The sequence below is a fragment of the Physeter macrocephalus genome, chromosome 4 (assembly GCF_002837175.3).
Source record: "Physeter macrocephalus isolate SW-GA chromosome 4, ASM283717v5, whole genome shotgun sequence".
In the NCBI taxonomy this organism is placed as follows: Eukaryota; Metazoa; Chordata; class Mammalia; order Artiodactyla; family Physeteridae; genus Physeter; species Physeter macrocephalus.
Window position 1 is genome coordinate 67789554 of NC_041217.1, and position 11728 is coordinate 67801281.

Consider the following 11728-nt stretch of genomic DNA (forward strand, 5'->3'; position numbering starts at 1 on the left):
CACAAAAAAAAAAAAAAAAAAAAAAAAAAAAAAAAAAAAAAGACTTCCTTATAAACCGAGAAATATATGAACACAGGTCAAGGTGCTGATAAGGCCAAAGAAGGCTGATTACTGTATAATCTGTAAAGTGTCTATTTTCTTTAACATTTTCAGAACTTCAAGCACTTTGAAGAGTATCCCAATCTAAGTCTGCCTTTGTACTCCCTACTATAATGCACTGAAACTTGCTCTGGTGATTTCCTTACTTCACATATATAAGAACTACACTGCCAGTCTCTCACTGACTTGGCCAATGATAGAAATAGTTCACCAGCCTAAAACAAAATAGTACATAGCACATTTTTTGTGTGTAGTGATAATGAAAGGTTATTCATATAACTCTCAGAAAAGGACTACCTTAAACTCAGCTGCAGAGCAAAACAAAACAAAAAACCCATATAAGTAGATGACTGTAGCTATGTACCTTATACACAGGCGAAAACTCCTTGAAAGAGTTCTTTATCTGCTGCCTCTCATTTCTCTCCTCCCTTTTCTTCTTGAACCTATTCCAATCAAGCTCCCCCCACCAACACATACACACGTATACACATCAGTTATTATGTCACCAATGACTTCTCCTCTGCTAAATTCAATGGTAAATTCATGGTCCTCATTTTACTCTCAACAACATTTAAAACAGTTGATCTTTTCATATTAATTGAAGCATTTTCTACACTTGGCTTCCAAATTACCATACTCACCTAGTTTTCCTCCCACCTCACTGGTTGGCCCTACCTTACTGGTTCTTCTTCATCTTCTTAACATGAAATTGTCCCTGGGCTTAGTGCAAACTTTTCTATTTATTCTACTCCCTTTGTGATCTCAGCTGAGCTCATGGCTCTAAATAGCATCTATATGCCAAGGATTCCTAAATATACATCTCCAGTCCATACCTCAAGATGCATGTACACAGTGAGTACTCTACCTCTCCTCTTGGATATCTAAAAGGCATCTCAAACTTAACATCCAAAACGGAGCTTCAAATCATCCCTCACCACACCTCCTACTGGTTCGTCCTCATCTCAGTTAATGACAATTCAATTATCCCAGAAGCTCAGGTCAAAAACCTTAGGAGTCATTGCTTACTTCTCTTCCTCACTCTCTGTATTCAATCTACCAGTAAATCCTGTCAGCTCTGTCTTCAAAGTATGTATTGGTAATCTGGCAACTTACCTTTCCTTTCCATCTTTCCTTTCCTTCCCTACTCTTCCCAACACAGAGATGTCAGCAGAGCAAGGAGGGTGGTGGGGTTGTGTGTGTCATCCTCTGTGGCAATGTGCCTGGTACCCAAGGAAATAGGATGATACAGGAGGGGAGGTGCCTGTGGAGGTGGCAGCATGCCTCAGATGCCAAAAAAATGGGGCAGTGGGAGAAGGAACAGAGTGGCAGATGTAAGAAGCAGCCTGAGTGGTTAGGAGAGTGATAATACCGAAAAAATGTGTTAATTGATGGAGCCAATGATAAAATATATTAGAGCTAGGTTTCTCACTGTCTGAGAAAGGATTTAGAAACATGAAAAGGGAAGAGAATAAAAGAACCCTAAGATGTTGCACTGGAATTAGAAGTATTAATATGAACACATTTTTAAAAAATATTCATACACAGAAAGAATTATAGATGTTTGTATACGTGTGTACACATATACATACATGTAGGTCCTAGTTCTGTCTGCTAACAGGTCCTAGAAACGAAGACATCCCACCAGCACTGAAAAATCCTATGTTTCCAGACCTTGGATACTGAATACCATCCTCTACTAAATGGAAGTCCGCTAAAGGGCTCCTTAGAGAAAGAGCTGATTCCAGGGCTTAGGCAGAGAAAGTGCAAAATAGGCCTGGGAAAATCTTGTTGTGCCAGAAAATAAGGAAATTCTCAGAGAATGACGGAAACATGTCAAAAGAACAAAGGAGCTGATATGAATGGACTCTTACTGGTCAATTCTCGGAAAATCTGAGCATCAAAATAAAGCCAGATTACAACCCATTGAATCAAATAGGAATTAGTGAGCTCATAATGAAATAAACAAAGAAACAGAGAAAGCTTTTTCTTACAGTATAATGTCAATTAATAAATGTAGACAGAATGTTAAGAGAGAATCACCATTTGGCATTAGAGTGATAGTTGATATAAGCTGGAGTTATCAATGGAGGCCAGGGCTGGTGAGTGAAGGTTTAGTAAGGAATAGGACATTGGTGGCATTCAGATTATCTCCCCCAAAATACTGGGTTAGCCAAAAAGTTTGTTCAGGTTTTTCCATAAGGTGTTACAGAAAAACCCGAAGGAACTTTTTGGCCAGCCCAATACGAATCAAATGTAAAAGGGGAAATGGTGACTTTACAGTGGAGAAATCCAGCAGATACTAACTTGACAATGTGATCAAGGTGAACATCACCTTGGAACAGGTCAACATAGTGTGCCTCTATCATTTCTCTAGCATTCCTGCCACAGACTCATGGCCTGATTCTGGTCATGAGGAAACAGTATATAGACCTAGGTTTAGAGTCATCTTACAGAACAAAAGACCTGCAGTCTTTAAGACTGTCAAGGATACAAGAAACAGGAAAAGACTAAGGAACCATTCCAGGTTGAAAAACTCTAAGGAGACATGAAAAGTAAAAGTAATGTGTGTTTGCAGGTAGGGTCCCAGACTAGAAAGGAAAAAGAGCCATTATTAAGACATACAGCAAAATATGAATGGCATCTGTGAATTGGATAGTAACGCTGTATCAATGTTCATTTCCTGACTGGAAGGACTGTATGACAGTGATATAGGAGAGCATCCTTGTTTGGGGGAGGAGGGGATACACACTGCAGTATTTAAGGGTAATGAGTTAACAACACATTTCACTCTCTTTTTCTCTCTCTAAAGAAGGAGAAATGGGGAAAATACAGTAAAATTTAACAATCAGAGAATCTGTGTGACGGGCATGCAACAGTTCTTTGCACAGTTCTTATAACTTTTCTGTATGTTTGAAACTATTCCAAAACTTAAATTTTGAATAAAAAATATACATGGGGAGCTTCCCTGGTGGTGCAGTGGTTAAGAATCTGCCTGCCAATGCAGAGAACACGGGTTCGAGCCCTGGTCCGGGAAGATCTCACATGCCGCAGAGCAACTAAGCCCGTGCACCACAACTACTGAGCCTGCGCCCTAGAGCCCGCGAGCCACGACTACTGAGCCCATGTGCCACAACTACTGAAGCCCGTGCGCCTAGAGCCTGTGCTTTGCAACAAGAGAAGCCACCACAATGAGAAGCCCGCGCTTGCCACAACTAGAGAAAAGTCCGTGCGGAGAAGAGACCGAACACTGCCAAAAATAAAATTAATAAAATTAATAAATTTATTTAAAGAAATATATATATATATACACACATATAACCACAGTCAACCACTTCCATTATCTCCACTGCTCCCATCATAAATCACTTGGATTGATGCAGTAGCCTCCAAATGGTCTCTCTGCTTCTGCCCTTGACCCTCTTTCAGTCTATTTTCAACAGAGCAGCTAAAGTGAGCCCATAAAAACATAGGATGCTATTGGGAATCAGGATTTACACAGTAAGAAAGAGAAATAAAAGTATATAATGCAAGAAGGTGAGAAAGAACTCTGTGGTACTGGCTTTGAACTGTGGGTATTAGCATGAATTCATGCTTTTTAAAAATACATATTTCCTTGTTCTTAGGAGATACACAGTGAAGTGTTTAGGGGTTTCATATTATTTGCAGCCTGCTTTCAGATAACGAAAGAAGAGGGACGTGTGGGTAATACTGAGAGAAAGAGTATGGCAGGATGTTAACAGCTGGTAAATCTAGACAAGGGAAATACAGGTTATCTCTGTACTGATCTTTTAACTTTTCTGTGGTTTGTGAATACTTAAAAAAACTGACAGTGGGTTGATAAATACATTTGTATACTACAGAATATCTTAGAAGGATCCATAAGAAAGTGGTGGCATTGGTTATCTATGAAGTATCTCTAAAATTTACTGCCTACTTCTATATCTTTTTCACCAATCCCACACTACCTAATATATAGATTTCTCCTAACAGTAGTAAACTATGGTAGCTATTAGTTTTTGTTTGCTCAGCAAGCTTTCCCACCTGACTGCCACTTTGACCATTTATTTATTCTTTTACTTCTTGTAAGATGAGAAATGGCCACTGGAAAACAGTGGTGACCTTAGAAAGAGCAGCTTTGGTGGAGTGGTGGAGCCTGACTGCACTGTGTTCAAGAGACAGTGAAAAAAGAGAAAGTGGAGTCGGTGAACATGGACGTTTTTTAAAAAAGAATTCTGCTGTAAAATAAAAAAGAGAAATGTAGTTGAAGCTAAAAGGGAAGTAACATCTAAAGAGGGTTTGGGGGTTTTTCTTTTTTTTTTCACTCTAGAGAAGAGAAGCAACTACATGTAGGGATGGAAATGAAGATTCAGGAAACAGAAGGAAGAAGAGCTTGAGCAACACTCTTGAATAAAGGGGTGGGGGCGGGGTGTCTAGGGACTTCCCTGGTGGTGCAGTGGTTAAGAATCCACCTGCCAATGCAGAGGACATGGGTTCGAGACCTGGTCTGGGAAGATCCCACATGCCATGGAGCAGCTAAGCCCGTGTGCCACAACTACTGAGCCTGTGCTCTAGAGCCCATGAGCCACAACTACTGAAGCCCACGCACCTGGAGCCCGTGCTCCGCAGTAAGAGAAGCCACCGCAATGAGAAGCCCGTGCACTGCAACGAAGAGTAGCCCCCGCTCACCGCAGCTACAGAAAGCCCGTGAGTAGCAACGAAGACCCAACACAGCCAAAAATAAATAAATTAATTTTTAAAAAAAACAAAACAAAGAAGGAGGGGGTCTAAAGCACACATAGAAGTGATCAGCTCTAGCATTCCCACCAATGAAGAGAAGGCAAATATACTGGTACATGGGTAGATGAGATAGTAGGAGATTGCAGCAGTTCTCTTCTGATTCAAAGAATGCAGGAGGAGGTGCTGGAGGTTTGAGGAGAGAAGAACCTTTATAAAAACGATCATCAGAGTGAGAGGACCAAGGAAATATGATCAGCCAGGTAATACTTAATGGTCTATTTCAGGTTAGTATCATAAATTTAAAGTGAGACCAATCAGCATGGTTGAATTTTCTTTTTTAGCCACTTTCAGCTACTTGAGTGCATTCATGTAGTAGACAGAGTTGGATTTAACCAAGGTTGTAGTTGATCAAAGAGAGAACTACAGGGCTTCCCTGGTGGCGCAGTGGTTGAGAGCCCGCCTGCCGATGCAGGGCACACGGGTTCGTGCCCCGGTCCGGGAGGATCCCACGTGCCGCGGAGCGGCTGGGCCCGTGAGCCATGGCCTCTGAGCCTGTGCCCCGCAACGGGAGAGGCCACGGCAGTGAGAGGCCCGCGTACCGCAAAAAAAAATAAATAAATAAAAAAGAGAGAACTACAAAACAAGAGAGAGACAAGGATATTGAGTGTGTGAGGGAATGATTACAGAGATTGTCCATGGAATTTAAACTGGATAAGGGGAAAGTGATAACATAAAAGGGACGAGGAACAGTGAAAAGATGGCAGAATCTCAGCAGTGTTGAAGGTACCACTGGAATGGGAGTACTAAAGAGAGTGAGCTGGTAAGACAGAAGGTGATGGTCAGAGTGGGATGTTGGAAACTGAGATTATGTTACTAGTACTGACAAGGTTTAGGTTTATGATTGGGGAAGAAAATGCCTGAGACAGGGTGGAAGGTGGAGAGGAGACCCAGGAAATGTGAGGTCAGAGTATTTGAAGGATCTTCTCTGAGAATACTGAAATCAGCCAAGAATCATGATGGAAGGAGTGCTAAAGAAAGTGACAATAAGCTAGGAACTAAATTTTTTTCAAAAAGTGAGGGAGGGTGAACTAGAAATCAGCAGATGACTATAACAGGGAGAGGTACAGGACAGCATGTGAGACAATGTGAAATTTAAGCCTGGATGTTTTTAGGGAGGATGAAAGAATGATCTAAAAGTAGCAATGAAGAACAAGGAAGATAACTAACCCACTTTCAGAGGCCCTAATGGTGGAAAGGTTTTGAGAATGAAAAGAGCTACCATTCACTAGGACTTTAGGGAAAACTGTGTCATCAGGGGAGTCAGGTTTTGGTCAACGCAGGAAGGTACAGAGAACTTTCACAGAAGACACTGAATTTATCAAAGAAACCACAGTGGCAGATGGAAGCTTCTGATCTTTGTACATATATCTTATGTGCAGCAAAAAAAAAGTGGCTTTTGCAAAATGTAAGAAAAAGAAAGGGAGGGAGTGAGGGAGGTAGGAAGGAAAGAGGAAAGGAAAGATACACAAATGACAAATAAAGCATATGGAGACTTCCCTGGTGGTCCAGTGGTTAAGAATCCACCTTCCAATGCAGGGTACATGGATTCGATCCCTGGTCAGGGAACTAAGATCCCACATGCTGCAGGGCAACTAAGCCTGCGTGCCGCAACTACTGAGCACGAGATCCACAACTAGAGAGCCCACATGCTCTAGAGCCTGCGCGCCACAACGAACATCCCGCATGCCGCAACTAAGACCCGATGCAGCCAAAACATAAAATAAACAAATATTTTTTAAAGACCTTTCCTTTAAAAAAATAGATAAAATATAGCATATAAAAAGATGCTACACATCACATGTTATCAGGGAACTACAAACTAAAATAATGAGATACCACTACACACCTATCAGGATGGCTATAATCTGAAACACTGGCAACACCAAATGTTGGCAGGACTGGAGCAACAAGAATGTTCATTCACTGCTGGTGGGAATGCAAAATGGCATAGCCACTCTGGAAGACAGGTTGATGGCTTCTTACAAAACTGGACATACTCTTACTGTATGATCCAGCAATCATGCTCCTTGGTATTTACCCAATTTATATGAAAACTTATGTCCACATAAAACGCTGCAATGGAGTTCCCTGGTGGTCTAGTGGTTAGGGTTCGGTGCTTTCACTGCCGTGGCCCGGGTTCAATCCCTGGTCGGGGAACTGAGATCCTGCAAGCCCCAAGCAAAGCCAAAAAAAAAAAACTGCACATGAATATTTATAGCAGCTTTATATATAACTGCCAACATTTGAAAGCAACCAATTTTAATTCTCTGTGCAGTGTCCATCACTGGAGAACAGTTTGTGGCTGTCCCTTCACTGCATGTAAGCCCTTTATAAGCTGGAACCTGTCACTCTTGTCCCCCATGCCTGGCCCTCTTTCCTGGCCTCAGTCTCTCTTTAACTGGTTTTGAGACCCTAGAAGCAACCAAGGTGTTTATCAACAGGTAAATGGATATACAAACTGTATGCTATGGACCAAATTGTGTCCCCCCCCAAAATTTATATACTGAAGCCCCCAAGATGACTGCACCCAGAGGTAGGGTGGTCTTTACAAGGTAATCAAGGTTAAATGAGGTTACAAGGGCAGGGCCCTAATCTACTAGAACTGTGGCCTTATAAGACTAAGAGATAGGTCTACCTACCTACCTACCTCTCTCTCTACCCTACCTCTTCCTCCTTCCCTCCCTCCTTCCCTTTCCACCCCTCTGCCTCATGAGGACACAGCAAAAAAAAAGTGGCCATCTATAAGCCAGGAAGAGAAGTCTCACCAGAACCTGACCATGCTGGCACCTGTGCTTGGACTTCCAGCCTCCAGAACCGTCAGAAAATAAATTTCTGTTGCTTAAGCTTCCCAGGTATTTTGTTATGGGAGCCCAAAAGACACTGGTACATCCATACCATGGAATATTATTCAGTGCTGAAAAGAAATGAGCTATCAGGCCATTAAAAATAGAGGGATCGTAAATGCATTTTGCTAAATGAAAGAAGCCAAATTTAAAATGCTACGTACTCTATCATTCCAACAATAGGACATTTTGAAAAAGGCAAAACTAGGTGACAGTGAAAAGAACAGTGGTTGTTGGGGCTTTGGAGGAGGGAGGCAGAGACAAATAGGTGGAGCACAGCGGATTTTTTAGGGCAGTGTAACTATCCCATATGATAATGTAATGGTAGATACTTAACATTATGCATTTGTCAAAACCCACAGAATGAACAAGAGTGAATCTTAATATAAACTATGGACTTTAGTTAATGATAATGTATCAATACTGGCCCATCAATTGTAACAAATGTACTCCTCTAATGCAAGATGTTACCAATAGGGGAAACTTGGGGGGCGGGGGAACTCAGTATTATCCCCTCAATTATTCTGTAAATCTAAAACTGTACTAAAAGTAAACTCTATTAAGTATTAAAAACAATTACATGAAATAGAATTTCAGCATCCATAAATAAAGTTGTTTCGGAACACAGTCATGCTCAGTTTACATTGTCCATGGCTGCTTTTGTACTACAACTGGCAGAGCTGAGGAGTCAGAACAGAGACCACATGACCACAAAAGCCTAAAATATTTACCATCTAGACCTTTACAGAAAATGTTTATAGGCCCGTTCTAAATTTCATCACCCCACATAAAGGGAAAATGCACATGGGATGCACATCCCATCATAGGCTGTTCTAAGTCATTTTTAATTATACAAAGTTGTTAACAGTCACAAGTACTAATTACATAATCTGATTTTAAAAATTTAACTAGCTAGCTTCTAATATAGAAAAAAAAAAAGTCAAATAGATCAGTGAAGTACTTGAACACCCAAAATGGCAACTCCCAGAAAAAGAATCCATATTCTACCAAGAAATGCTAGCAAACAGTAACCTTTCACTCCAGTGCCTGCAAAATCTATCCTACTTACTGAACACCTGAGGAAGCAGAATTAAAGTGTTCCACTAAGAAAAGATTGTTAACAGTTTGAAAAGAGAAGCTTGGAAAACCATGGGAATTGGGCATGTTCAGGGAGGGGCAGGGCAAGATACCTGAGCTGAGTCAGTGAACCTACTACAAAGAACTGAATGCTCTGTTAAAGAACATTAAGACTAAGAGTCAACTGATCAGATTAGTCAGGAAAATGCAGCCTGGGTATCAGAAGACATAATAATGCTATCAGGAAGTGCCTCACAGTTATAGTTTAAGAAACATCATGAAAATATAATAGTTGACTAGCTGCGAAAACAGATCATAACAACCCAGTATACTGAAGTAGATTTGTTAATAACTGGGGGGATCTTGGTAAAAATCAAATCCGTAGAAATAACTTAGGAAAGCAATATAGAATAGTGACTAAGTGCACAGGCTTTGGAGGTAGACAAACCTGGTACTGATCCTGTTTCTGACACTCACTAGCTGTAAGACTCTGAGCGTTCATTCTCTCTCAGCCTCAGTTTCCTCATTTGTAAAATAACAATACCTCACTGGACTGTTGGGAGGACTAAATAAGATAATGCATGTAAGAGCTAAGCAGGGCACCTGACACAAATAGAGTGCTTACCGGCAATTGTTCCTATTACTACGACTACGTTTGGCTTGGAATGTAAGAGCTAAGCAGGGCACCTGACACAAATAAAGTGCTTAACGGCAACTGTTCCTATTACTACTACATTTGGCTTGGGAAAATACATTTGGAAGAGATAGTCTAAAGTTTTTCCAACAACTCATAGAAAACCTATCCAAGGGTTGAAATAAATCTCTAACACTATATAATTTAAGAGAAGTTCTGTCCTTGGAAAATCAAATGAGGACTTCAGTTCAACAAAGAGAATTGAGATTACACTCTTGCTACTGAGAACGATGGTCCAAGGGGGAAAAAAATGAAGGTCAGTCTGGGTTTCCCCAAAATTTTAAAGCTAGTGAAGGGTGTAGGTTCACCGCAGGACATATTCAGGGACGTATACAACCCCAAATTCATACTGAAGCCCAAGAACAGTATTAGTAGTATGTCTCGCAAACAAGGGAGGAATATGTTTCTTCTAAACACTTAGATGATAAAGCGTCTCCACTCTCATTTCCACTACATTCCATTCCACTCTTCCTGACCACAAAGCCAAACAAAATATCCATAACAAGAAAATTCAGAGCTGTATCCGGAGACCAATCAGGATTATATCCGTTTATAAGCGTTAGGTCTACGTAATCAGGGACCTGAGGTCAGGTGCTGGGGTGCTTTGCTTCTCTGCCAAGATGGGCATCAGCCTCGATCAATAATGGAAGCTTCGAGATGAGGATTCACATTCTCTCACACAAACCAAACACGTACACGTACACTCCATGGCAAGCATCTCCCACACCCCACACTCTGAGAAAATAGCTTGCAGCTTTTTTGACGGTCACAGCCATCCTGCCCTAAGCTTCCTAATGACGTCGTTTTCGCCCCACAAAATCGTCACCTGGTACTTTCCCAGAGGAAACGGTGAAACACGATAGTAATTCCAATCAGGCAACACTTTACGCTCGCTGTCGCCAGGGCCGAAACCGACAGGTTCTGCTAGACTCTACTAGGACCACGGACGGAAGCAACGAGTGGCCCTCGCTTCCCCGGCAAGGTTCGTCCACACCTGTCACCACAAATGCGCGGAAGTAAGGGGGAAGAAACCTGGAGCCACCCCTGGTACAGTCTCAGATCCCACTCACCCCACTCTTCATCCGGCCGGTGAGGGAGTCCCGGACTAAAAGGTGACTCCATGGTGCCGGCAACGCCAGCCGGCTCCCCCGAAACACACGTTCCACTGCCCTGGAACTCGGTGACTAATATCTGGGACGGTGGCGGCAGATGGACAAAATACTCCGTAACGCTGACGCGACGGTGGCCGAATGAAGACAAATTGCTTCTGCGCGAGTGACGTCAGAGACTAAGCTAATTTTAAGCAAATCTCTGAATAAATAGTTCCCTTTTGGAGGTTTCGGCATTTTCTGTCCCGCTGTTTTAGGGAAAAAAGAAAGAGACGTAATCACTACTTCGGTTAAATAAGATATATTGATAACATTAAAAATGGGGAAGAAAATCCATTCTGAACATAACTGGCTCGTCCCCTGAGTACCATTCTCAATGCCACAGTGTAGATATATCAGAACAAAACTAGAGACTAAGAAAGTAAAGTTGGTTTAATTTTTACGAATAACTCACTATCAAAGTAAAAATTCTCCGTATACACAACTGTGTGGAAGGAAAACGCACAACTATTTTTTCCACATTCGTTTGAGCTGCCTCTCCACTGGCAGAGTACCTGAGATAAGCAAAATTACTATGAATCGTACTTCTAGAAAGACTACTTTTATTTAAACAAATTTTTAAAAGTAAATATAAAAGATAAACTCCCAAAAATCAAACTCACCTCCTTAAACATACATTTCTAAAGCATAGTACCTAGTAGTGAAAAGTCCAAGCGACCCTACCCTAAGACCTACACTAAGGTAAATTCCCAGTCTTTTTATTACTAAAACTTAAGAAGCGGTTTTGCTTAGAAAAATCCACTTACGTCACAAACTTTAACTGAAAATTTTAAATAAGTTTGACGAAGCAGTTTCAAGAATGCTACTTAATAGAATCTCTTTTTAAAGCATTTCAGCAGTTGAATATTTAAAATACTCTACCTTAAGAACACATATCCCCAATGGAGAAAAGATAGTCTCTTCAATAAGTGGTGCTGGCCGGTCAGAATGGCCATCATCAAAAAATCTAGAAACAATAAATGCTGGAGAGGGTGTGGAGAAAAGGGAACACTCTTGCACTGCTGGTGGGAATGTAAATTGATACAGCCACTATGGAGAACAGTATGGAG

General features: G+C 41.3%; 1 protein-coding gene across 3 annotated transcripts in view; it reads right to left on the minus strand.

Annotated features, from left to right (window-relative positions):
• The window catches only part of ATF6 (activating transcription factor 6), a 226606-nt gene extending 215899 nt beyond the window's left edge, over positions 1 to 10707 (minus strand). Inside the window, exon 1 of one of the 3 annotated variants that reach the window (XM_024116831.3) lies at positions 10581 to 10707. In XM_024116831.3, coding sequence (XP_023972599.1) covers positions 10581 to 10632 — 52 coding nt within the window. In that variant the 5' untranslated portion in view covers positions 10633 to 10707. Of the gene's footprint in view, positions 1 to 10336; positions 10465 to 10580 lie in introns of those variants that run through there. The other 2 variants (XM_028488716.2, XM_028488717.2) reach the window with 2 other exon arrangements.
• Between the last annotated feature and the right edge of the window lie 1021 nt (positions 10708 to 11728).